Genomic DNA, 27,499 nt, shown 5'->3' with positions numbered 1-27,499 from the left:
GATCCTGGGGGATTGGCACCACCCCCTCCTTCCCACTGCATGCTGGGATTGGGCCTGGAGGGCTGGCACCACCCTCTCCTTCCCATTGCATGCTGGGATTGGGTCTGGAGGGCTGGCACCATCCCCTCCTTCCCATTGCATGCTGGGATTGGGTTCCGGTGGGCTGGCGGCACCTCTGCCCAGCCCCGTGTGCTGGGCTCAGGCACCCCATCCAGCACACAGGGTCTTGGGTTCCCGGTGGGTCCCGAGATAGGGGAGCAGTGCCATTGCTCTCTCATCACCGAATTTCCAGCCCCATGGGGAGCCCTGTGGGCTGAGGACACAGCATCACAGACTAGAGTTGAGCATCCCTGCTTATGAGGATGCAGGCGAGAACACACGGGCACCTAACAGCATTCACAAATTCCCCTGTCCTTTCCTAATGCGTTGACACCAGGCAGCTTTGTAGCACTGGGTTAGATTTGTTGAAGGTGCAAGCGCTAGGAAGTCAATGGAGCCACACCTATTTACACAGGCAGAGGACTTGAATTTCCTACTTATGCAGTGAGGATTTTCATCAGATGGTGGTACTGATTGAAGAGCAGGCTGAGGCTACCCGGAGAGTGGCTGGAGCCAGGGAACGGCATCAACCCTTTTCTTAAGAAATTCATCTATTCTGGGAAGCTTTAAGGTTCACTCAGCAGCACCCCATGGCACTCCTACAATTTTGTTTCAGCATGAATAATATTTGGGTTGATTTTTCTATCCACACAACAGAACAAGCCTTTGGAAGTGATAGTCAGATATGCCAAAGCCTCCCATTGCCAACTCCTGCTATATTTGCACAGGCTCTGGTTCTGCAGCGAAAGATTAGACCTCTGGAGCCCTTGAAACTCTTGTGACATCTGATTTTTAACACACCCCCAAGCCATTCACAGCAACGATAAAATCCAGTTACAGTGTTCTGCAGAAGTGATGACTAAACCCAGCGGCTTCCTTTCTTTTTCTTTTTACTTAATGCAATATCATCAAATACGCAAGTACCTCTAAAAAGCACCTTCTATTTTTTTTTCCTTGCAAGTGCCTTAAGCTAACGGGGAAGAAACGCACTTCTCCCTGGACCCCATAGATTAGCAAACTTCAAAGGGTCCACTGCATAAATATTAGCAAAGCGATGCATGTACCAGCAATGCAGTTCTCAACCAGGGAGCCTTGAGAATCTTTCAAGGGTGCCCCGCAATGTTAGCACTGTTGGGTGGGTAACATAATTCAGATGATAAACCCAGAGATTTCAAATAGAAATCCATCACATTAAAAACATTCTGCCCTGTTGTGGGCTTCCTGAGTTCTTTGCAACAGAAGAATTGCTCTATTATCTTTTCTGTCCTCATAAACCACATGAAAACTAAGAGCTGGCATTTTCCAAGGGGTGCTCAAGTCTAAAAAGGTTGAGAACCAGTGCCCTAGACAACCTGGGACCTGCTTGGTGAGGGCTGCTAGAAAAGGAAGACAAAGTCCATCATCAGTATTACTGAATTGGGAGGTTGCAGATAGATCAGGCACCTGGGCTGGGAGTCTTCCGTGAAGGGGGCTTTCTCTTTCCACCTCCCCCAGCCTGAACCAGCCGGTAGGAGGTGGGAGGTACCTGCCTGTTTGCCACCTTGGTTAATTTGTTGGGTGAAGGTTGTCCCAGATGTATTTCAGCAGCTCTGGCGGCACGTGCGCCAATGCCTAGAGCTGGGTTATGTGGATGCATGTTGGTACACTACCTCGTTAGGTGGGGCACGCTGTCACATGCCAAGAGAAACACAGTAACCAACTCGGCTCGTACCTGTCTGACTAAATTAAGGCTCCAGCCATGGGAGATGCCTTCACTTGCTCCTGCGGTCTTGGAACTCATTCAACTGTGGAGCGCTGCATTCAGTATTTTCCATGATCGGCGGGGTTTGAAGCCAAGCTGGAGATCTGAATACGGGAAAGTTTGCTCCCAGCCTCTTCAGTCTTTTTTTTCCGGCGTGAAAAAGGCACCGTCTCCTGGTCTGGAGCTGCTCTCGACCGGCCCAGCCAATGCCCCATTGCATGTTTCAGGCTGGATTCTTGTCCCTTCTATTAGGCATCGTAGTGGCACTTGGGCGTCTAAATGCAATCCTACTTCATGCTGCTTGGGTCCCTGACGAGCTGCTAACACATCTATTTGTGTAACACACCTTCCTCCAAGCTATTTATTTAGCGTATGTGGTTTCGGCATATTGTTTCAGCCGTTTTAAGGCGATGCCATCACCACTGTGAAGAGCTTAAAGGCCACCTGGTAGCATAGTAAATGGACACGAGTCAACAGTATCTGAGCTGTATGACTAATTCAGGTGGATGACAACTCAGCCAGTTTCTACATTCATGGTGTTTTGGAGACTAGGAGTGGGTGGAACAGGATTGCACTTAGGTGCCTGAGTACTACTGAGGCAAGCATATTTTTGGTGGTATCTTTTGTTCCCAGTGACCTCTTCTTCCTAAATGTCTGTAAGAAACATCACATCCTCTCCAAGGAACCTACCACCTCCAGCCCTCTGGCTAACACATGCAACTCCAAATGTGCAACACAACAATGCAAGGAGACCTCAGACAGACTGAGAAACCATAGTCTTTGTCTCACCTGCTCCAAAGGGGGTGATGTCTAAGTACCACTAAGACACCTCCTCGCTAGAGGCGGTATATAACGATCGAGACAAACTGAAGGTACGAGACACCCACTGTACAGCTCATTTAATCTATGCAGACGACCTGTGCGTAACAGCCCAGAACACTGGCTTTGACCATGTTGAAAAATCCCTAAGCGAGGCACTAAACACCCTAACCTCATACTACATTGAAGACCAATTACGTGACAACCCAATGAAAACACAAGTACGTGCCTTCCAGCTGAAAAACCATGAGGCCAACCACCAGCTCAACATTACGCGGTCCGGGACTCCATTATCCCCTGTCCAAACCCAGTTTACGTTGGAGTCGCCCTCGATCTAGCTCTCTCATACAAAGAACACATCGTGAAGACAAAAGCAAAGGTGAGCAGTCGTAATAACAGTTGATATACGTTCACCGACTCGAAATGGGGAACTAGCCCCTCAACTGTCCGAACCACTGCTCTAGCTCTCAGCTTCTCCTCTGCCGAGTGTGCATGCCCTGCGTGGGAGAGATCAGTACATGCTAAGCACCTTGATCCCATTGTGAATGCTAGTTGTCAATGCATCACGAGACGTCTGAAGCCTACTAGCCTAAACAGTGCATACCTGCTGGCTGGCGTTGGTCCACCCAACATCAGAATAGCCATGGTCAGCAGGGTAGGACAATCAAGACAAAATGAAGATGTGAGACACCCAGCGTACAACCACACCGTAGTGCACGAGCACCTAAAATCACCAGCACCCAGCCTCTTGATGCCACACCCAAGGAGACACGACTACCGATGTGGAACAAGAGTCTGAAGAAAATACCTGAAAGTGGAAAAATAGACATCCCAGCAGCTGAGTTCTCACCACCAGGAGCTGACGAACTACGGCAAAGGTGGGGATGCCTCAACTGCCTACGCATCGGCGTCGGACGCTCCAAGGAGCTAATGAAGAAGTGGGGCTATCCCATTGCTTCAACCACCTGTGACTGCGGCACAGACCCTCAGACTATGCAACACCTGCTGCAATGCCGGCTGCTCAAAGGCACATGTACAGTGAAAGATCTCGCAAAATACAATAAAGAGCACAAGCATGTGTAACAAAATGGTCAAATGTGGTGCAGAGATACAAGCAGAAGACCTCTTGGCTGGAAGAGGACTTAGCCCTTGCTCTTCATTTGTAAAATATGCTGATGATCATTGCTCTGATTGAGCTCTGACTGCACCAGCAGTATCTTTGCCAAATGAGCTATGCCCTGGTTGCCTGCGGGGAAATAACTACATCTTTAGGTAGTCACATCCACACCAGCCCCTAACAGAGACATACTGCACCACAGTGAACTGGAGCGTCCACCAGGCATGTACTGGTCTGAACCTTGCTTTCCAGGGGTGCAGTGCAGTAGGGTAGGAGCTTCCAGGGCAGACCTGTGTCTGTACAACTACCACGGTGCAAATGCTGCTGGTTGTAGATAGGCCACGGTCTTTGGGTAGATATGATACCTTTTATTAAATCAACTGAGTAGACAGCTGTTGGGACAAGGTACAGATGCAGGGGGATGCACTGGACAGATGCTGCTCTCAGCTGTTCCTGGTGACTGTCTCCCTTGGGCTCGGTGTTTGACAGGAGCACGTGATTAACTCTAATGCTTGCATCTGAACTGAGTTGGCAGGTCCTGTGCGCCTGTCTGTTAAGTTAGCCCATTATTTCCAATGAGAACTTAAACATAAGAACGTAAGAGCTGCCATTGACTGGGTCAGACCATAGGGCCCATCTTGCCCAGTCTCGTGTGTCACATGGGGGCAGAGAGCAGAGGCTGGAAGGGAGAGTGACCTGGGTATGTCCAGGGTTTTTCCACTGTTCCTCTCTCCCTGGCAGCCTCCAGCACTGAAGGTCTAGGAAGGGCTGATTCAGAGGCCGTGCCCCTCATTCCCATGCTCAATAGCTCCTGACGCCCCTTTCCTCCAAGCATATGTCCAATGCCTTTGTGAATCGAGCTAAACGCTCTGCTTCCCCCACGCCTGGTGGCAACGCTTTAATTCCACGCTGGGTGAAAAATTCTCCCGAGAGATGCCAGAAAAGGGCAAAGACTCACAGGGGCTGATCCCTTGTGCATAAAAACGTTTATTAGCTTTGGTTTAAAGCACTCTGTCTATATTGCACAGCGTGAGGAAAAGGCCTGGTCGCCGTGACGGGCACTGAAATGGGAAATACGAACTCCTTGTGTTGCACTGCCCAGCCTCTGGTCACCTCTGTAACAGGACGACGTGGCATTGCTGTCATCTGAGGGGAAATCAGTCTATTGGAAAGACCTGCCCTGTGCAAACATCTGGGATCGGGCTGTAAAGTGTCCGTGCAAGATCCCTGAGCAAAATGTTGTGGCTGACCCCAGATCGCCAGATGTGGCTCCGGCAGGTCCTCTTCCTCCTGAGGCTCAGGACGTTGCTGGTAGCAATTGGAGAATATCTTTTCCCCTCCACCCCCCAGACATTTCGCCTCATAAGCTAACGCCACCTGAAAGAACAAAGGGCAGAGGTCAGAGATCCAGGAGGAGCGAAACGGGGGCAAGAAGGCAGCTGGTCAACTGCTGGATAAAGAGAAGACTGCGTTAATCAAGGGGTGGGTTTGCCCATGAACTTCTGCAAGGTCACTGAGGAGCTGCCGCAGGGACGGGTGATCAGACTGGACGCACTTCAGGGCACTTTGAAGGTACAAGGGGAGAGGATTTGCTGGTGCTTTACCAGGGCAGCACTGCCTGACCCGGAGACCTCGCGCCCCATCCCCTGATCCGCCTTACTCACCAAAAGTGACCTTCATAACTAAAGGGAACAAGCTACAAAGTGTCTTCCCTCCTGAGGTCCCTTCCAGCCCTAATTTTCTATGATTCCCCAGATAACATAACTCCCCTATCTCACCGAGAGAATAAATGAAGTGGCTTGTGACGTGCTCAGAGGCTACCATCACCTACGCCCACCTCATGTAGGCAGTTTCTTCACCCCCTAAGCCTCCATTCTCTGCCTTCTAGAGATAAGGACCCTTAAGCTCATCTCCTTTCCCTCCCCAGGATCTATCTCCCAGGACTTTGTCCAGTCTAGCTTAAATGACCTAGCAGTGTTTTCAGAGAGAGGCTGCTTCACCCATTCGCAGACCTGTCACTAGTCGGTAAACGTCCTTTATTGTCTGGGTCAGCCTCCAGTCTCACCTTTTTCCAACTACCTTCCATTTATTGCAGGAGATGTCTTTTTCTTCCTTATTTTAAACGAGCAAATGAAGCTACTTTTAAAAAGTCCAAATGGACGCAGTAAGAAATTACAGGTGATGCTTTAATGCACATTAGCCTAAGTTAATGAGCGTTAAGGGCACGCATCTACATATGGTGAATTTAGTAGAATTTAGTAAAAATGGTGAATTTAGGCTATTCGCATCTAAATTCGATACCTGCATATGCAGATGTCAAATTTAAGCGCGAGTAGTTAAAGCGCATTAATGTACATGTAGATGCGTTAAAGCACTTCAATACTGCAAGTGGACTGACTTGGGACTAACTTTAGCCCCAAGTCAGCATTAATGCGCTTGAACACCTGCATGTGTAGATGCCTGCCTAAACCCGCTTAATGCGCATTAAATTTTGGCACGCTTAAATGCACGTGTAGACACATCCACAGTATATAAAATCCTGCATATATAAAGGTCTTTTTCTTAGACGCACAAACCACCCTCGACTCTGGTTGCTGTCGGCTGGGACTGCAGGGCTGAGCTTCTGTATAAATGAAGCCTATGAAGAGGTGTGATAACACAGCTGGGCAAAAGGGGCAGCAGTGACTTTTAGCTGCTGTCAGGCCACCAGCGTGACTGTAATGCTACGGCCCAGCGTGGCTTCCCTAGTAGCCCCATCCCAGTTACACTGCTGAGTCTACATCATAGCTGTATTGCAACTCACCTTTCTGTTCTCTTTATCTGGACTGTGTTCTTCCCTTCCGGCTCACCAGTCACTTCTTCTCTCCTGCCTTCTTTCCGTGGTACATAACAGACCACCTGAGCCACTTCAGAACCCTCCACAGCTTTGTTTCTTTTTCTCTTTGAAAGTACCAGTTCAGTAAAATAAGAATGAAAAGATGTGCCCAGAATATCTAAGTGATCTCTTGCAGGTACCAGGAGAACTAGTATATTCTGAGCTCAGGTTGAAGGGCAGCAAACAGAGCAGCCATGCAGAACATTTGTAGGGCTTCTCCTACCCTTTCACCGTGATGGCAAGATGGGAAGCCAGGTCTTGCAAATACTTGCCACTGCTTAAAAATAAAGCTGTATGTTCAGTCAGGAGTTGAGTGGATGGCACGTGGTGACTGACCAGTCGGAGCCTAATGCAGCTGGAGTGTGGGTCTTCAAAGCACCAAGGATCCTTCCCCCTTTCAAGTTTAGCGGATAACACTGATTTCGTTAAGGGCCTCAGCCAGTGGGCGTCATACAAGACGCCATCATCTCTGTCCTTTCGGTCAGGTGTTCTAGGTCGTTTTGATGGTCTTCGAGGGGTATTTCTTCCCGTTGTTCTATGATTTCACAGCCATTCATAGACATTCGGGCTGGAAGGGACCTCGGAGGATCATTGAGTCCAGCCCCCATGATGTCCCTCCGTGTACTAAGTGGGATGTCTTCTTGACGAAATGCAAACTGATGCCTCCTGCAGCTGCAAAAGAAAACATTAATGGGATCAGAGAACATGAGCGACCACGTTGCTAACAGCTTCACCTATGCTGCCTGCATGCTGCAGCGCCGACCAGGCATACAGAACATCAACTTGGAGACACGTGAACCACAAAGAGTGCTGGTATTTGATCACTGACTCATGAGTTGCCAGGATGTGACTAATGCCAGAACATTGTGATGGACAAGGACACGGACTTGTCGACACAGGGAAGTTACTGCACAATGAGATAGGGGGTGAATTTAAAGCCCAAGGGTTATATTTGCACTCAGTCTCCACCTGCTCACTTTCCCGTCACACTAACGTGCCCTTGTGTGGTTCAGGTTAATTATAGAAAATGAGGGTTGGAAGGGACCTCAGGCGATCATCTATTCCAACCTCCTGCTCGAAGCAGAAGAAATTTCTTGAGCCCACCGGGGCTGCACTTTCGGACTGAAACTCAGAGGCCCATGCCCAGCTTTAAACTCATAGCATGCCCGCTCCTAACTCAGCTACCAAGCCACTGAGCCACAGAAGAAGACTTAATCTACTTTGGAAGAATGCTCCACATGCTGGGCCGTTCCAGTACAGAATGGCTATTCTGGATTATACCCCCTAGGGTGTGTCTATACATGCAAATAATCTGGGAGCAGTTTACTCTAAAGTCAACCACATCAGAGTAAAATCTCTTGGGCGTGCGTCTACATGTGCAGGGACGCAGAACCAGATTTGCTGCCCCTAGCAGCAGGCTGCTCCCACTCCCTGAAGCCCTGCACTGAGCCCCTGCAGCAGCCAGTATGAACTCTAGGCTCCGTCTGGGTGCTAGCCCAGGGGCTGGCAGGCACCATGTGGGCAGGAGACAGCCGTCTCCTGGCCGGGGCTAGGACATTGCTCCCTGCCCTCGGGAGCTGCCTGCTGCTGGGGCTGACTCCACCGCTGGAGCCCAGGCAGGACAGTGTCCCCCTCCCCCAGCAACAGGGACCTCCCAGCCTCTGCTCCATGATTGTGGGGCCAGGAAATCCTCATCTCTCAGTTCTGTGGTCACAGGCCCGGTGCTGGGAGATCCTTCTCTCCCCCATAACCGCGGAGCTGGCACTGGGAGAGAAGGATCTCCCAGCCCCTTCATTGCGGAGCAGGGGCTGGGAGCTCCCTCTGCCAGGGCAGGGGGACATTGTCCCCACCTGGGCTCTGGTGGCAGAGCCCACCCTGGTAGCAGGCAGCTCCCAGGGGCAGGGAACAATCTTCCGCCCTCTGCTGCCTGTCTGACCGGGAGCAAATGTGCTGCTGGTCAGGCATCTACACGTGCACAACTGTGCAGTAAGTAATCTTGAATAAATCTGCTACTTGCAAATGTGTGCAGGTAGCAAATTTGCTCACAATTATTACTGCGCAGTAAGCATCTGCATGTGTAGACAGTGACACTTACTGTGCAGTAATTAGCTCTAATCTCCACTAAAGGGTCTCAAGCAGATATGCCTCTACACAATGCCAAAAATTACAGAGCCAGAGGGGTGGGGAGAGGCCTTCCTGCGAAACTGCATCTTAGAAATTGGAGACCGACTTGCAAAGTCGATACCATTGATGGTCCCTTCGAGAAGTGCCGATCTCGGTAATGTATCAAAGAGTGTTTCATCCTGGCTACTTTCAGATGCCTCACACAGCAGGGCTTCCCCACTTCCCTCTGAGGATAGCATCACAATCTAGGGAGCTTGCTCACTCCTGGGAGCTTGACGATATTGGGGCTAAATCTTCCCTTCTAGGTTTCTGCCTGTTATCTCTAGTGATACCCTGAGTGTAACCCTGAAAATTTCTCCTCCCTCTTACTTGCAGCATCCTTCAAATAAGAGTTATTGCTGATTAATGAAACTTCCTGCTAAGCCACTGGTGGTTTGATAAGTAGAAGAGATGGACCTAGAGTTACAAAGCCCATCCCTTTTAATGGCATCCGGTCAATGCTCACCTCTACGTAGAAGGTAAGCAGATATAACCCGTTCACCACTAAAGTTCCATGTAAGCCCTATTTTGAGGACGCAATGGGCACGTCTACATGTACACTTTAATGCACATTAACCTATTTTAATGCACATTAAAGTGTCACCAAAAAAATGTGCACTTTCGCTAATGTGCATTAAAATAAGCTAACGCGCCTTCCTCTAGTACCTCACAACGGAGGTACTACATTTAATGTTCGTTACCAAAAGCACATGAATGAGCATGTAGACATGCCCAATCAGAACTTACGGGATGCCTGGGGCCTTGGGACAGCCCTTTGTACAGGAAGGAAATTCACCCATCAGGACTCACTGGCAGCTCAGGTTATCTGTCCCAGTTACAGCCTCGCTTATCTGTAATGATGGATGATTGGGCTTTTTCCAAGCTGCCTAAAGGATTGAGAGGCACAGCTCTCACTGAAGTGAATGGGCACGGCATGTCTCAATTCCCAACATGGCTTTGAACCGTCAGGCCACCTGCGCTCTGCCATTTGCCTGTGTTGCATCTTTGTAGGACATGCTAGTAATACTTACATTTGTTTTTTCCAGGCACAATATAACCCAACAGCTGCAATCAGCAACACCAATGGAAACACTGCAAAGAACAAACATTTCTCAGATTTAGAAAAGTAAGATCAATGAACTGATGCGATCCCAACACGTAATAGTCCAGCTGCCTGGCCACATCTCTAGATAGAAAGATGCCAGAAACATCCCATCCCGTTTGAACAAGGACTGCACTGTGCCCTTCCTGCCCTGGTTGGACCAAGGTTCACTTGTGAACCGGAGGAGAGAAGGGTTTATCAAATTGCCAGTCCATTGGATCTTCTTACCTGGGAGGTCTCCCATGCAAATACCAAACGGACCTCGTACTGCTTCGTTGGAGGCTTGACATGCAATCCCAGCTCCAGATAGATTTGACTTCAGGCACTTAAACATCAACACAACCCCCCCGGACAGCCCTCCTCCTTCCCACATATAAGCGACAACCCCTCGTAGAGCAGAATAATGCTTACCCGTAGAAGAAATCATGACCTGGGTGAAACCTGGGGATGAACACAAGAGAGCAGAGGTTACACCTCCACAGAGCCAATGAGTTTATTACCTCCATATTGCTCACATGGTCAGCAAGATGCAGATCAGCATTTGACCCAAGCAAAACCCAACACAATGCTATCTGACTGCCCTTATCAGCCTGAGTCACAAGGCAAAGGGCTGCCTGAGGCCTTAGTATGGGCGTGTGGCATTTCCCAGGCACCCGGCCAAGTTCCATTTACTGTCACTAAGGGCCTGTTTTGCCCTCGGACTCTGTATTAAGGTAAAGGACAACTTGAGGCCAGATTGGGTCTAGTCTTTACGTGAGCACTTGAGGCAAAAAATGCCTTTTCCCAGAGCACAGGACAAGGGTGCAGGGATTCCTTCTAGTGGCCCTGGGCCAGGAGACCACCCAGTAATGTTGGCCAGCCATGGGGAGGGATGCCACTGAGCTCCTGGAAAGGTGCAGTTGAGAGGTGCCCTCTGCTCAGGCATCATGTGAGTTGGACAGCCCTTCCCTAACACTAGCACCATTTAATGCAATCCAGTCTGTTAATGGATTAAGATAAGCTGAAAGAAAATATTCAAACTGAAGTAAACTTCAGTTAACCTGGACTAGTGGGTGTGGACAAGGTCACACGGACGTGCCCCTGTGTACAGTCTCTGACTTGGCAGCACTGACATGGTTAAGTAAGGTGCTTCGCACAAAGAATTAGCAGATTATTTCTGCCCGGCATTGACATTAGTTGGGGTTTAAATAATGGCAAACCTTCAGTGTTGGGAGTGGCTGCTGTGGGTAGCTGTGTTTGCTCTTCAGTGGTCAGGCTGACGGATGCTGCTGCTGACTTGTCTCCATCTGTTGTAAATGTATCTGGGGATGGTTGGTTAGTCCCCCCCCAGGAGGTGTGTGTGTCCTGGCTGGCTGTTGTAGACGGCTGCGTCATGCCTTCTGTGGTTGGGTTAGTGGACACCTGGGTCGACCCGATCGCCGTGGCTGTAGTCACAAGTGTTTCCAGTGAAGACATGTCAGCGGTGGGTTGCGACGTGGGACCTGCCAGCGGTGAGGTGGTCTCCCTTCCACGGGACGGTGTTGAAGCCATGCCTGGGTCTGTAGTGATCTCTGGAGTGACTAGGTGTTCAGATGGTATAAAAGCTTTGAATTTTATAATTATTTCTATCATTCGTTTCTATTAGTACAATGCTAACAGAGCCCTTTTGGGTGGCCTGGATAGTCTCCTAACCACCGAATAAGCTGCTTAACATGGGAGAGAATTCAGTCAGGTGTCAGCTGGCTGAGTGATGGGCCATCAATCTCTGATGGGCAACAAGAGGCTTAATAGCTATAAAATATTGGACAGTATATTCAATTATATTTTAAAAACATGATTCAATCGGTCTTTCACGTGGTTTTGTAGCAGGCTCTAGCACCTTGCTGTACATACACCTGAACAATTTACTGTCTAACACCCAGCAACCGCGCTGAACAAGCAGAGGGCAGGCAGGCAAGAATGAAAGGGCAGAGAACAGAGCTCAGTTCATAGCCATGTTTTGCACCTATGATTTTATGCCCAGCCATAATTTGGCACCAGGAGCTATGGCCTGATTTTCAACAAGCCCCTCTGAAAAAGGGGACCCAGGTGCCTAACCTTGCATACGCAGCTTTGAAAAGCCTGGTCTGCGTCTAGGTGGTGGAAGCTCCATCCTTGGAGGTGTTTAAGACCCGGCTAGACAAAACCTTGGCTGGAAGGATGTGGTTGGGGCTGGCCCTGCTTGGAGCAGGAGGTTGGACTAGATGTGACCTCCCGAGGTCCCTTCCACCCTCGTTTTTTATGATTTGAGGATCATTTCATGCATCGCTCGAGGGTCTTGGCCCCTGCTCAGGGTCAGACCGATGCCACATTTAGAGCCAGGCAGGCATGTTACCCCATGATCAGATTGGTTATGGACTGTGGGGGTTTAGCCTTCCTCTGTAGTGGGGGGCATGGCCCTCTTCCTGGTATCTTTTGAGTGTATATTTATAACTTCACAGAAGCAGGACGTTGGCTGCCGTGGCCCCCTGCTTTACCCGTGGCAGAGTCTAGTGTTATGTCTTGTGTTGTGTCAAGGTAGACGGTAGTTTTATGAATAAGTTCGATTATGGATTTGCATGGGATGGCTTGGATAGGGCTGGTCCTGCCTCAGGCAGGGGGTTGGACAAGGCGACTTATGAAGGTCCCTTCCAGCCTGACTTCTCTACAATGCTGTGAATTGCAGCCATAACGGTTTGGGACATGTGGGTCTCTGCTGTTGCAAAGAGACGTAGCATGATAGACTTTGATGAGCTGCACTGATTAACATCAGCTGAAAATTTGGGCCATGGTTTCCAATGGAAACATCCCCCCACCCGGGATTTCAGTCCCAATTCCTCACCTTGGCTGGTAGGACTGGTCTCCTCTGGGATGGGGGCTGATGTTGTCGGTTTAGGGCTGGGGGTTGAAGGAGGTAAAGCAGGATCCCCTTTTGAAAGAAGACACAACAATAATGCAATAGGGAAGTACAAGCCCTTGCCTTTCCACAGCACCCCTCCAGCCACTCCCGAGAAGGATTCAGTACCATCGGGTTCATTCATCAGTCACGACATTGGTCATGATGACTAATCATCATTCCTTTTCATAATTTAATGACATGCCTGCTGCATGCTGTACAGAGATGTTTTGGACATTTACAATGAAAGAAAACTATTACCCCAAAAACCCAAGTGCAAATCGCACACACACTGGCTCGCTGAATATTGTACGAGCACACGGAGAAGTATTTTTGATGCAGTTTCTTTCTCCCTTTCCTAGGACAGCGTTGAGGTCTGCGGTGACCTCTGGAGTGACTAGTCGTTGTAACGGTATAAAAGCTTTTCATTTTATAGCGTGGTTAAGTCCATTCACAGGCACAACTGAGAGACGAGCGAGCTGTTGGTCTCGTGCTAGTCAGGCCCCACTTTGAAAGCTGCTTGAGCACATGCTTCACTTAAAGCTGATGAGAGTATCTACATGCTCGTAGCTGTGTGCATGTTTAAAACACTTTGTGAATTGGGACCTTAAAGGGTAAATGCATATAAACATCATTTACCCGTATGAATAGTTCATGAGAGCACCCACAGAAGACATGCTATGCTGGGTCCGAGCACTGGTCCATCTAGCTCAGTTTGCTGTCCTTGACAGTGGAGAGTAGCAGGTCTTAGGAGCAAGAGCGTATGAGTGGGGAGTGCCTAGAGTCATCCGTCCTCTATCAGACCCTCCCTGGCATCAACCATCGTTGGCTTGGGAATGTCAGAGGATGCAACCCTGACTATTCAGTTGTTCATTTTAGCAGCTGCACCTCTCAGTCCCAAAGCAAAGGGGGTGGAGAGGTTGACACCTGTTGTAGACAAACCAACTCCATACAAAGGCAGGGGGTTGGACAAGGTGACTTATGAAGGTCCCTTCCAGCCTGACTTCTCTATGATGCTGTGAATTGCAGCCATAACGGTTTGGGACATGTGGGTCTCCGCTGATGCAAAGAGACGTAGCATGATAGACTTTGATGAGCTGCACTGATTAACATCAGCTGAAAATCTGGGCCATGGTATCCAATGGAAACATCCCCCCGCCCGGGATTTCAGTCCCAATTCCTCACCTTGGCTGGTAGGACTGGTCTCCTCTGGGATGGGGGCTGATGTTGTCGGTTTAGGGCTGGGGGTTGAAGGAGGTAAAGCAGGATCCCCTTTTGAAAGAAGACACAATAATGCAATAGGGAAGTACAAGCCCTTGCCTTTCCACAGCACCCCTCCAGCCACTCCCAAGAAGGATTCAGTACCATCGGGTTCATTCATCAGTCACGACATCGGTCATGGTGACTAATCATCAGTATCCCACTTCAAATTTTAATGAGATGCCTGCTGCATGCTGTATGGAGATGCAGCAAAGGAGTTTTTGACATTTATAATGAAAGAAAACTATCGCCCAAAAATTCCAAGTGCAAATCGCACACGCACTGGCTCGCTGAGAATTGTACAAGCACACGGATAAATGTTTTCGGTGCAGTTTCTGACTACAGATGTGTGAGAGTGATGCCTATGGTCCAGCAATTATGGAAGAGGCAAGGATTTCTTAGGGTGATATCTTCTATTGGTCCAACTATGTAGCTGAGGTAAAATTAAGCAAGCTTTCGAATGCCAGCCATTCTTCATCCGCGCGACCTGACAAAGAATGCCATGCATTTGAAAGCTTGTCTAGCTTCATCCCAACTTCATAGGTGGTCCGATAAAAGAGGTCTCCCTAAGAAACCCTTTCTACTGGTGTTCTGAGTACTCACAAATACCCATCACACGGCGATGACAAAGTAAAATAATCAGTCACGGATTTTGCTTTCCACAGAAGCGGAGAGCAGTTCCGCGGAACGGAAGAGCTGATTGCTGGTATCTTGAGCCAAGAAAGGCTAAAGCAAGTTCCCTTGTGATTAAGTCTGCGTGCCCATTTGGAAGTGGCTTATTATTACACTTTAACAATTGAAGCGTGGACCTCAATGAGATACGGTTAGGGATTCAGAATACCAAGCCAAGACAAACATGTTTGCTTCAATATGTGACTGCAGAGCTAAGTTTCATTTTGGCCTGGACATATTGGGATCCTTTCTTAAGCAAGAGTTTCCACTCAAGCTGTAGGAGAAGACCCACATCAAGGAAGCCAGACAGGAGCCCGAGCTGCAAGCTCACACCTGCATGGTTCATCCTGAACCCTCATCTTGAAAAGTGTGACTATTTTTCGCTGGGGGGCAGCATAGACAGTGGAAACTGGAGTAGTTGTTACTCTGGGGTATTGCTGTCAACACCTAATGTTGTATGTCAGGGAACCAGACTGCATACAAATTCTTGGCCCTCTTTTGCTACAAAGAGGGGGGTGTGAACATGTGTGTGCATGCATGTGTGTGCATGTGAGAAATGGATTGAGTAAAAATTCTTGACCCTCTTTTACTAGAAAGTGTGTGTGTGTGTGTGTGTGTGTGTGTGTGAGAGAGAGAGAGAGAGAGAGAGAGAGAGAGAGAAAGAAAGAGAATGGGCCTTGTGCTTTCGTTTTTGCTGCTTCCTGATATAACTTAGCCTGATCATCTTCTGAAAGGGCTGCAAGGCGAATATTTGAGCAGGCATTTAGCAAGCAAAGCTGGGTTGGGTCAAGGACGGGCTGCTTTATATTTTATGCCAATCTTCCACTTGCCTTTATAAGTTATTTTATTTCCGTACCAGAAGCTGCCTTTGGCCTCAGTTGGCAAGCGCAACGTGTCAATCTCATAAATGCAAGCAGTCTAATGACAGGTCATCCCAGGGTTATTAACCAGACTTCCCTGCAGGTGAGGTTACCTTTGTGCACGACATCAGTCTGATCTAAAACTCATGGTCTCCAGCCAGCTTTGGACTAGACCTCACGTGAGTGCTGAGGAACTCGCGGAGGGGGAGATGATTGAAGAGAAGCAGAACGGGGATGCTACAGCCTCAGAGAGGGGGTGCACTGCCAGGTGCCCCTCGCAGCAGCCCACAGCGCTGGACCAACTCAGTCTTACAACACTGCGTGCTTGGCCGGCTGTCGCCATCTTCCTGACACCCAGATGTTGGCTGCTGCCAGAGGCAGGATGCCAAGCCAGAGGAAGAAGGGCTGTAAGTTGGCAGGGCAAATCCTACACCTCTGTGGGGTCTCCCCTGAGGTCACCGACTGAAGCCAGGGGCCCAGGCACCAACATCTGGGAAGGCTTTACATTGCATAGGCAGGATCGGGGTGGATCCAGGGGGTGGGGGGGTTGCTGTTGCACACCCTCCCCCTTGATCCCTGCTCCACCTGAAGTGTAAAAGCAGCTGCCTGGCAGTGGCAGCAGCATTTCTATTCAGGCATCGCTGAGGGAGCCCATTGACTTGATGGCTTATTAAAATCTAACCGATTCCTTCTAAACTCTTCACTCCAGAGGTGTGAAGGACCCTCGCTCCCCTTTTTAATCCTCTGATGTTCTGCTACTCAAGCTAGCCTTTGTTTTGCCTTTCTGCTGCCTGCCAGTTGCTCCAGTAATAGCTCCTATTTCACAGCCTGGCAGACAGTTTTTATCTCATTCCAGTGAAGTTACATTCGTTTTGGCATCAATCTTAAACTGAATAATGCACCAGCATATTAGTAAATCTTCCAGTTGCTTTTTACCTGGAGAAAAATATGTGTTGTGTGTTGCATGTGATAATGCACGTCACCCTGTGCACCCCCCTTTTCAAAATCCTAGCTCCAGCCATGGGCAGGATATGGGGCAAGTCCCTTCTTATCCTCTTGCAGGTAGCCTGGTTCTGCAACCCCTCCTCAGCCCCATGAGTCATTGCATCCAGGTCCCTGGGACTGCCTGTGAGACCAACTTCAATTCAATACATATTGCAGAGCACGGCATTTCATGAAGATTTTGCTGAACCAAACTTGTCTTTGGTGCAAGAGAGCTGGGACGCGTTTCAGTCAATGCAGCTGCATCCGCACCCCAGAGAAGTCTGACCCAGTATCTCTGCAAGGCGGCACAACTATATAATGCTCGTTATCAGCTAATGAAGCATCCACTCTCTCGGTCCTCCTGTCATCATCAACTCCTGACCCTTCCTGCCTTAGCGCTGCTACGGAGAGCCCTGCGCCCAGCTGCATCGCCCAAGCATTGAGAGCCATTACTCACGGATGCACTTCAGATTGCTCTCTGTCCAGTGGAGTTGGTTGTCTTTCTGCTCACACTTGATGAGGGTGGATGTCCCCGCTTTCCTTTTGTAACCCTCTTTGCACGTATACCGCAGCATGGCATTGAGCACGTTGTTAGTGCCCACATGGATCTCTGCATTCTCGACCTCTTTCGGCATGCCGCAGCTTCCTGGAAGGACCAAAGAGAGGCAAACTCATCTCTGGACGGTGGCACCAGCGTTTAAATATCGCCAGTTGACTTAAAGCAGCGTCTCTAGCTTGCAGCGATGTGTGTCCACCACTGCCTTCTGCTGGGTGCAATGTCTAACCTTCCTTCTACGTCCCCTTCACTGTGGCTGTTAGTTACTGTATTCTCTCCCGTACAACATGCGCGTTTCCCCTCAAAATCCCCTGCTGAAAATTGTGGTGTGCGTTACAAGGAAATACCGTACGCTAATCACGGTTTCTGCTGCTTAAGCTTCTGCCAGGGGACAGCAAAAGTCAGGCTGCATGAGCTCTGCAGAGAGCAGCCCGCTGAGCACACCAGGCTCCCCAGCTGCCGCTACTCAGTTACTTACTGCTACCTACCCGTATTTGCAAGGAAAGAACTTTTTTCCTTCATTCTGCCTTAAAATCAGATGCAAAGTGTATCTTATTTGGGGGGGTGTGGTATGCAGGAGCATATGGTATTACTTGTATTATCATTGCATGGGAGAAAGGAGGGCTCAGGGCTGGCCTGCAACATGGGAGACTCGGGTTCACTTCCCTGCCCTGCTACTGGCATCCGGTATGACCTTGACCAAGTCATTTAGTGTCCTCCTGTGGGGCCTATGGAGGAAGTGCATGCACGGAGGGTTTTCCCAGGTGGCTTCTAACCTGAAATCCCTTTAGCGCCATCAACACCAGCACTATGCTGGTAGGATGAACCCTGAAGGAATGGCCATCGCACAGACGGCTATGCTGGCGGCCATACAAACGCAGTGAAAGAAAGATGATTCTCCTCTCCAAACAGCTTCTGATCCAAATTTATAAAATAACAGATGGTGATGGGGAGCACAAGAAACCCCACGAGACAGTATTAGCAGCCAGAGTTCAGCATGCCAGCAGCTTAGCTATTGCCAAACATTTCTTTTTCTGTAGGCAATGCAGCAAAGGAGTTTTTTAAGGAAGAGGACTTTGCAGAGTTTTTTGGAGGGGACTTTGCAGAGTTTATGGGGCGCTCCCCTCTAGCATAAGGGGTAGCATGGCTGTCTTCTCTGTAGTACATGGGGTGATAAGTGGGAAGAAGTAGGTTTTGATGGGCCTTGAAGCCAGGCTTATGGTTGAGGCAGTGGAGAAGGAATGAGTGGAGGGATACAAGGAGAGATGTAACATGGTTAAAACGACCAAGTGGGGAGATGCCAGAGGGAGGTGGTACTGAGAACTTGCTAAGGAGCCTGGCATTGGCTCTGCTGACCCCAAGTTTTCTCCCCAGTTCAGCCAGTAGCTATGTCTCTTAGGATGTATCACTTTTCCTTACTTACTCAATGGCATGAAGACTGGTCAGCACCAGCACCCATCAATCACGACATCATCTCTGACCCTACACTCAGTCAACCAGGATTTAATTGGCCATGCCATTATTGGGCACTTCTCAACCATTTTCAAACTGGACTGGGTCACTGTGCCTCAAACCTATACCAATGGGGCCTTCGCAATGACAACAAATGACAAGTTCAAACCGTGTCCCATGCTGTTGACTCACGTCCGTTTACAATGCTACTCGGTGGCCTTCAAGCTGTTCACACTGGTGATGACGTTGCCTTAAGGCTGAAACAATATGCCGAAACCGCGTAAGCAAGATAAATAAATCACTTGACTGACTCGGTTTCTTCATCCGTACAATGGAAATAATGAGCCCTCTCTTCCCCCACTATCTGGGATCAGGAGGATCACCTAAAGGCGGGTGATCTTTGGAGATGGTAAGGATGATAGCCCAGACTCCACTGTCCATCCCAGTTCAGAAAAGCACCTAAGGACTTGCTTAACTTTAAGCTCTTGCTTACATCCCATTGACTTCCATGCATTCAACGGTGTGCTTTGCTTGCAGGAAAATGCTTGGTTAAATAGGGAGAGTCTTGAGCACATATTCAAATGCATCTCTGAGCTAAATAGATCATGCACTAAATATAGGCATTACATTTATGGCATATTATAAACCACCTGCCGTCTGATAGCCCCAGGTAACCTCTCTACGTTTTACCGGCTACATTTTACCACCTGCCGACATTCCCCTTTTGTTTCCACCCCCCCACACACCTGCCTGTTTTACACCCATTAACTCCTATCCCCTCTGATCTTCCCTGCCATGCATTTGCATTCTCACAGACCTGCATTTTGCATATTGGTTTAAGCTTCTAGTCAATCCTAGAGAGAAGACCAACACCGGCACTCTCCCTATGCCTGAAGAGGGGCGCCTGTGCCCGAAAGCTTGCGAAGAACAATTTTTCCAACTATTCAGTTGGTCTAATAAAAGATATCGCATCTACCCAAAGAACCACGTCTGTCTCTGTGCTAGGACCTGAGACCATGTCAAATATGCCAGAAGTGTGGATGTATGCAGCGGGGGCCTACATGCAGCAGGCACCTGCTCACATGGGGGAAGTAGAAGGGTTTAAGACTTCGCAAATTCGGCTACACCTTTAAGCAAAGAAAGGCCCTGTGACCACAGTCCTTTACAGACCGAGCAAGTTCTATCAATGTCTGAAACAGAAACTGAAAACTCACATGCCAGTGAGTTTTATGGTTCCTTCTTGTAATAACTGATACCATATCAAGCAATGCCGTTTTGCTGCTGCAGTAAATGCAAGAGGGTCAGGAGGGGACATCCAGAGGTCCTCTAGTCCAACCCCCTGCCTGAGGCAGGGACACAAGGCATCGCACCTGAACCTGCCACAGGTAAAGCAGGGGGACCACAGCAGGCAACATCCTACTTTTGTTAATATATGTTTGAGAGATCCCAGGTAGGGGCCATGTCACCCAGCTACAGAGGAAGGTAACCTTCCCATTCCCCATCAAGTTCATACCCATCTGACTAAGGGGGTAAAACTCCTTCCTGACTCCAAATATAAGCATCTAAGCACTGCTCTAGCATCTCAGTCCTGGGCAGTACTATGTGCAGTTCCAGCCTTTGCATCTTAAAAAGCAAGTGGAGAAGATGGAGAGGGTCCGGAGGAGGGTAAGAAAACAAAGAGCAGAAAGGCAAGTTATATATGGGGAGGTTGGAGGAATTCATCATGATTGCCTTGGAGAATAGGCAAACCAGGGAGGTCACAACAAAAGTTTTCAAATGCTTGATAGGCTGCCATGAAAAAGAGGTGGAACAACTGTTTCTGCTCACTATAGAGGCTGGGACATGAAGTTTAAATTGCAGCAAAATAGATTTGGGTTAGGTCTTGAGAAAATAACTCTTGAGCGGATAAAACAGTAGGAAAGAGGAATAGATAGAGGAAGCTTTGGCATCCCCTTCAATGGAGGCTTTCAAGAGGAGACTGGATGAGCGCTGGACAGCTGTGATTTAGGAGTGCAGCGGGTTGGACCAGATGCTGCTCGAGATCCCTTGCAACCCTAGGAGTTGGGACATGGGGATCTCCTTGAGATTTAGAGGCATGAACAGAGCCTCACAATGTGGCTGCGAGGTAGGTGGGCCTTCCTGAATCTACAGACAATAAAATGGGCCTAGAAAGACTGCACTACCTATAACCACATAGGCCAACACTTGCCCCTATGCAGACTTATGCCCCAGCAAAGCTCCATCCATGACGTGAAAGAACCAGGTGCAGTCTTCAGAAGACCTGGTTCCCAGTTCAAGTCCCTCGTTTCCTCCCTGAAACACTGCTTGTTTTATAACCCGATGAACTTTCACAAATAGAGAACTGCTCCATTAAAAGGCTAAGAGTCAGCTCTTCTGCTTCTTGAGTGAAAGGCGATGACCAACACAACACGCCTCTGAGAAGGGACGATGTGTTCGAAGGCTGCAGAGCTGAGGTTCCTCTAAATCAGCTGTGGCTGTGTGGGCATTTGAGGATGGGAACTGCTGTGAGCACAAAGAGATGTGCCATTTTGTAATGGCTAAACTAGAGAGTGCTCCAGCAAGCCACTGCCTAGATTTGTGAGCTTTTGCCACTTATTATGACTTCCTTGAAGACTTTGCCAATGCACGGGGAAGGAGAAGCTAGAACTGGAAACCCAACACCAGAGGCTGCAGAACAGGGAGCGGCACCATCAACACTGATGAGAGCTGCCATTGTCCAACATTTTCCAGGCCAGGGTCCCACGCGGGGAAGGCTGAGACCTGGAATAGTCTTCCTCAGGAGGGCACTGAATCTCCATTAATGCTAGATATCTCGACCCAACAGATACCCTCGATCATGCTTCATAGCAGGGGAAGGCAGGGGAAGGTCTCTTCAGGTCCCTCCCAGCCTGATCATCTTTGATTTCTATTAAGAACATGAAGTAATGTGTTTGCCTGCTGTTGAAGCACAAATGTCGCATCTGATGGTTGTTCCTGGAAGTCACATGCTTTTACTGCTAAGCTTGAGCAGCAGGAAGCCCAACGTGCTCAGACTGGTGGATGCAGCCAACTGGACTTCCAGCTTGGTTTGCTGCAGTGCCTAATTGCTCTTTTTTTTAATTTATGGGTTTTCAAGCCACTACAGTCAGCCTGGTCTTTGCAGGCCCTCTGAATGAAATACCTGTCCCGTGGAACAACCATGTTGCTTAAGGGAGACGTCAATTGATTAGTGGTGAGCTACCTTGGGAAATGTGCTTATGTGCATGCTACTTTTATTTAATAACTGAGACACTGTGCAGACAGCCCACAGGGTCAGTATTAGCAAAGCTAGGGATTCGGCACGTTAGCAGAAAGGAAGGAGTACCAGGAAACGCAAGGCAGCAGCTTCTCACCAAGTTTCCACCCCTGGCTGGAGTGCCAGAGCACAGAGGTGTCGGAGCCAAAGTTTCTATACGCACTGTTCCCAAAGGAAGTGGGTGAGGCTCTGCGTATGATGAGGGACGTGTGACTGGAATCTGAGACATCCTTTGGTCTTGGAGTCTTTCCAAGCCACTTCCTTTGGTGGTCCTTGGGAGGTGTCAAGTAGACAAGATTTAACACTCTGAAAACTCAACATGGGAGTCTTCCTTATCTCTGGTCTTACTATTAACTGGGGCCTTGGGAACTGCCTGTTTGGGACACATGGCAGAGCGGTTCATGTGTCTTGCTATCAGCCAGATGTAGGAGATCAAAGCCTTGCCCTAGACTTGTACCAAAGGCTGGCTCCAGTCAGCCCTACATAGGTACCTGGGGACCACCACAAAGGTAGTCAGATGTCACTCCTTTGTGTGCTTTTGACTACAGAAATGGGTGTGCCCTAACGGCACTAACTCAATGGGTCAACTAGGTTTGGGAACACTTTTTGACTAATTTGGCTTTCTCCTTTCCCTGATACACTCAACTCGTGACAGTGCTGAGGATTGGACAGTTTACTGGCATTCCAGTTTGCTGCTGGGGCAGATGACTGGTGAGGAGAGGCTGCGGGAACTGGGCTGATTTAGTCTGCAGAAGTGAAGACTGAGGGGGGACTGAATAGCAACCTTCAACTCCCTCCAGGGGGGTTGCAAAGAGGATGGAGCTGGACTGTTCTTGGTGGGGGATGGATGACAGAACAAGAAGCAATGGACTCTAGTTGCATCGAGGGAAGTTTAGGTTGGATATTAGGAAAAGCTTTCTCACAAGGAGGGTGGTGAAGCACTGGAACAGGTTACCCAGAGAGGTGGTGGCATCTCCATCCTTGGTGGTTTTTAAGGCCTGGGTAGATGAAGCCTTGCTTGGGATGATGTAGCTGGGGCTGGGCCTGCTTTGGGCAGGGGCTTGGACTAGATGTGACCTCCCATGGTGCCTTCCCACCCTATGCTTATACAGTTCTAATTCTTCATGCCTCAGCAGCTGAGGCTTCTGGGAGTTTAGTCAAGGCCTATGCATACCTGTGCCTTTACAATAAAGCCATACTCATTACACAGTTCACTAAATGTGACCAGTACGGTTATGTTAAGGTGGATTCTAACTCCATCATCTGTGCCAACCACAGCAGCCACCTTCAGAGCAAGAGGCACAAAGGACGAGACACAGCAACTGGAAGTGGGAGAAGCCGATCGAAGATTGCCGACTCTTTCGGCACTCTGGTGAGTGCAATCTTTTGGTTATCTGTTATGAACTCATAACCTTCAATGGACAGTGGAGAAGGAGCACCAAGGGGAGGGGTGATATACATCTTGAAGAGCGATAGCATGTCCTTGGGTTAAAAAAACACACAAGGCGATGGGGGCATCGTCCCTGCTACGCAGCCCCAGACCGACGCACATACACCACATGGTGGTGCAAAAGATGCTAGTTGTGTGTAGCCCAGCTCAGTCATCTGAGCAGTGGCCAGGCATGATGTGACTGCATCCGCTCTGCTACCACCAACCTCAGTTCTGCTGGACTCGCAACCACAGCCAAGCGCTGGAAGGAAATTCAAGAGGTGGAATTGAAAAACATTTAGTGCCTCCTCCCAAAAGGTCTGGGAAGATGTCGCTTCTGATCACTAACAGGAATGTAAGGAAGTGCAAAGCTTGTTCATCGTAGCTAGCACACAGAGCTTGGCCAAGGCAACCACATTATCATGCCAGAAGCTATAAAACAAGTCAGTAAAACCGGATGCCTTGGTGCCATACTTCCCGTGGAACTGACAAAAAATTCACCGCCTTGTCCTGAAGGTTAGAAATCTGCCTCTGGTTTCCAGCCTAAATGTATTCACCATACCTTTATACCCATTTGGCCTCTGACAGCTATGTCTCCTAGTTACACACGATTTCCCCCCTCCCTGGTATTTGCTGTCACAATATTAGTTAGATGTTAGTTCCTAAAGGTTAGGACATCCTCTGAGTTTATGGTCTCATTGTTTTACAAAACAGAACATTTTACACTGGACTACACGGGTTTGCTATCATTTTTTGGGAAGCAGCCTGGCTTGAACAAGTGAAGGTTCCCAGTGGGAAATATATTCTTTTTTTGGAACAACAGATTTCTGGGCTTTTCTTCTCCAGCATGGCTGCTGCCAATGCCATCTGTCTACAATCATCTTTTACCGGTAACAGCTTTGTGGGCCACTACTCTGAGATTAACTCATGGTTGCTGTTTTTCTGCTTTTTGCATTTTGGACATAGAACAGGGTTCTCAGAAGAGCTTGGATCCCATTTAGACAACAAAATAAGTGGCCGGTTTTTCAGCAGAGTCAAGCCCTTCTAAAAAACCAAGGCTTGGTTATAGTGCTGGGCCTTTGAAAATCCAAATGGAATTCAATGAAAAAGGATGGTTATTAAATGCTGTATTTTCCCTTAAATTAATTCACAACTAGGTTTGGATCAAGTAATTGATAGTCAGTGGATCCTATGGTAAGATTCCAAGTAATCTGTAGGAGGGTTAGATGAATTAGGATTGCATTTCTACATTGCCCATATGGATCAAAATAGGGAGTAGGTCGAACAAGAGTGAATGGGGCCAATAGCTGTAGTACCGAGCCCATGCCCTGGGAGAATTTTATCCATGGTGCTTTGCAAAGAGATTAAAGACATGGTCATGACCCCCTAGCAATCAGGTTGGACATACTAGACACAGCGGGCAGTAGGGCTGTGTGAAATTTCGGCAGCAGTTTTGTTTCGACGCTGTTTCCACTCATTTCGAGCTTGAAACAGCAAAATCCAAACGAAACGAAGCGCTTCGAAATGAGGGTAGTCGAAACGTTTCAAAAGTTTCAAAACTTTTCGAGTTTCAAAGCAGCCCAGCCGGGTTCCCTTCCCCGGCCCAATCAACACGTTGAAACAGCGTCGAAACAGTGAAATCATTTCGACGAATCGGAACGGAACAGCGTCTTCGAATCGAAGCAAAACTCGAAGGGAAACACCGTTCCGTCGAAACGGACGTCGAAGCAGAACGCTGCTGTTTCGCACAGCCCTAGTGGGCAGCATTTGGGATGCGCAGATCCCATCCATCCATCCTCCTGACCAGGAAGGGAGCCCTATTGTAGAGAGCCATGTGAATGCTCTCATGGGATCCTGTATTTTAATTTAACCTGGTTGGGCAATGCTCACCGCCGAGTCCTGACCTCTCCTCCCCCATGCTAAGAGTTGCACATACTTATCCCCTTTGTAGAACTTTGTCCCAACCGCGCTGCTGATCCAATAAAAAATTATCCACCAAAAGCTAAGCCAATAAAAGATACCTGCCCAAAAGAGATCAAGCTTTTTGCTTGATCAGGGCCCACAAAGTACATACAATATTTTTGCTATCAACCAACAGGAATGCAAAACCAAAGCCTGGCCAAAGTCTAGATAGCTATCAAGCTATCTTCACAGACAGACAGATGGACACAGAGAGCAGGAGCCCTAAGATATTTCAGCAAACCACAGAGTCAGATTTCTCTATATTCACAGACTTAAAACACTCAACTTCAGAGCTGATCTGTATTTGTTTTTGTTGCCAACAAAGTCTCTTTGCTGTGAACTATACTCTTCAGAATTGGCTAGGCTCATCTAAGATCTTAAAAACCCAGAAAGACCTCACCGACTTCCTACTAAATCTTATGAACTGGTGTCAAAATCACCGGGAGAGCAGCCGGGTGAGATATTCAGTTCTGTCTCCCATATGTGTTTCTTATCTGAGTGCCTCTTTTATAGTCTCACACCTTTTGATTAAAAGAAGGGATAAGTTGTAAGACATTTAATCAGCACTGGCAGACTTGGGCTCCGTTCTTGGCTCTATCACAAATCCATTATCTGACCCCTGAACAAATCCTTAAACGTGGAATTTCCCCAGGTAGCAAAGTCCCTAAATCGCACAAGTCTCCTGGGAAGTCAGTGCAGCAGGACCTGCACTAAGCACCATCGAGGCCGCCCGTGCTCTGAGGAGCTTGAGAGAGAACGGATGGTATGGGGGGCAGTAAAGGAAAAGATAAGATAATATTCGTCAACCTCATAGGCAGTGGTGTCAACCCACCCCAAGCCTCACCATGGTCAAACTCTTTGTAGGCACCATGTAAAAGGAGAGTGCCAAGGGACGGCTCCAAGAAAGACACTACATTTATGTTGTAGGTGTTGGTGGGACGCTCTTCCCAAGTGTGATGGAGAGCAAGAGGAATGGCAAAGGGTTTGTTCGAGCATTTAAGGAGATCATGGGCCAATCAGATGGGAGCCAAGATTTTGATCCCTGAAACAGAGTAGGAGCGTGGTCAAAGAGCCAGGCTAGAAAATTGTAGCAGCACTCGGGATAGATGCAGACAGCACAACATTACACACAAGTATTATATAGGGCACGGCACATGTCATTTCTGACAGGTGCCCCTCCCCCTGTAGCCATCTTGGATCTCAAAGTCCACCCCTGTTCCCCTTTATGGTGTGTGACATCAGAAGTCCTGCCCCTGGTGTGCTTATACAATGCGGTATAAGCACATCACATGGTTCATGACATCAGAATCCCTGACCCACCCCCCATCACCATCTTACCACCCTTGCCACTGTCACATGATGTGTGACATCAGAAACCCTGCCCCCTGGTCACATGGCATGTGACATCAGAAACCGCACCTGCCAGGCCGCCGTTTTGACGGCCATGTTGGTCCCAGAATTTCCATCGCATGATCCGTGACATCGGAAGGGTTGCCCACCCCTCATGCTGCTTGGCCCACCCTAGACCACATGACACATGCATGACCTATCAGGCAGCAGGGGGTTCTGGGCCCTATAACAACCCGCCCCACTGCCCTTGGCCAATCAGCTGTGGCTTCAGATCTCAATGAAAACGGTGCCGAACCAACTGGAGCAAGTAGACGGGTGAGGTCTAGGCTGCAAGTCTCCAGTCTAACTGTTTTCCAAAGCAGACCACACACATTTTTGAGACTGCACAAAGGAAGACAGGAGCAGATGTGGATTATTAGGCTATGCCAGCAAAACCCGTTCTCGCTTCACTCCCAAGACTTGTCAGATGCCTGCAAAGAAAGCATTACCGCAGTGATACTTTGGAGGAGGAAGGAGATATTAAAGAGGGCAGTCTCCTAGCCAAAAAACTGTCTGAACCTGGTCAGGACGCCCGTGTGACCGTGCAGCAGCAGGCCTGTGAGCCAGAAACTCCCGGAGCAGATGTTGAGGACTCAGGAAAGAGCAGGGTCTCGTGCAAGAGCTCGAGTGGGAAGGAAAACACCCATGTGGATTTTTTTTTTCAACCAGCAACAACAGCAGGGTGTTTTCTTTACACAGCAACAGCCGGGTGCTTTACACAGCGCATTCATAAAAGTCATTGCGAGAAAAACATGTCCGGGCATGTTGCAACATGATTTTGAGCGGGTCCAGTCATGCAGAAAGTTTTACGTTTACTTTTTACAAATTGCA

General features: G+C 48.7%; 2 protein-coding genes across 2 annotated transcripts in view; one reads left to right on the top strand and one right to left on the bottom strand.

Moving 5' to 3' along the window:
• FBH1 (F-box DNA helicase 1) overlaps nucleotides 1-11,118 on the top strand; it is a 62,915-nt gene extending 51,797 nt beyond the window's left edge. The window contains exons 21-22 of the transcript XR_009461479.1: nucleotides 9,151-9,293; nucleotides 9,861-11,118. The gene's annotated coding sequence lies outside the window, so the exon portion shown is untranslated. The remainder of the gene's footprint in view (nucleotides 1-9,150; nucleotides 9,294-9,860) is intronic.
• On the bottom strand, nucleotides 4,060-17,227 carry IL15RA (interleukin 15 receptor subunit alpha). The gene is made up of 8 exons (XM_014607500.3): nucleotides 17,043-17,227; nucleotides 13,995-14,081; nucleotides 12,756-12,842; nucleotides 11,116-11,475; nucleotides 10,328-10,357; nucleotides 9,846-9,906; nucleotides 6,580-7,323; nucleotides 4,060-5,153 (listed from the first exon to the last, which is right to left on the bottom strand). Exons 1-7 carry the CDS (start codon nucleotides 17,218-17,220, stop codon nucleotides 7,086-7,088), a joined length of 1,041 nt encoding a protein of 346 aa, XP_014462986.1. The 5' UTR covers nucleotides 17,221-17,227; the 3' UTR covers nucleotides 4,060-5,153; nucleotides 6,580-7,085.
• Nucleotides 17,228-27,499: the final 10,272 nt, after the last annotated feature.

This window comes from Alligator mississippiensis, chromosome 4 (genome assembly GCF_030867095.1).
Source record: "Alligator mississippiensis isolate rAllMis1 chromosome 4, rAllMis1, whole genome shotgun sequence".
In the NCBI taxonomy this organism is placed as follows: Eukaryota; Metazoa; Chordata; order Crocodylia; family Alligatoridae; genus Alligator; species Alligator mississippiensis.
This window is presented reverse-complemented; position numbering and strand designations above follow the sequence as displayed.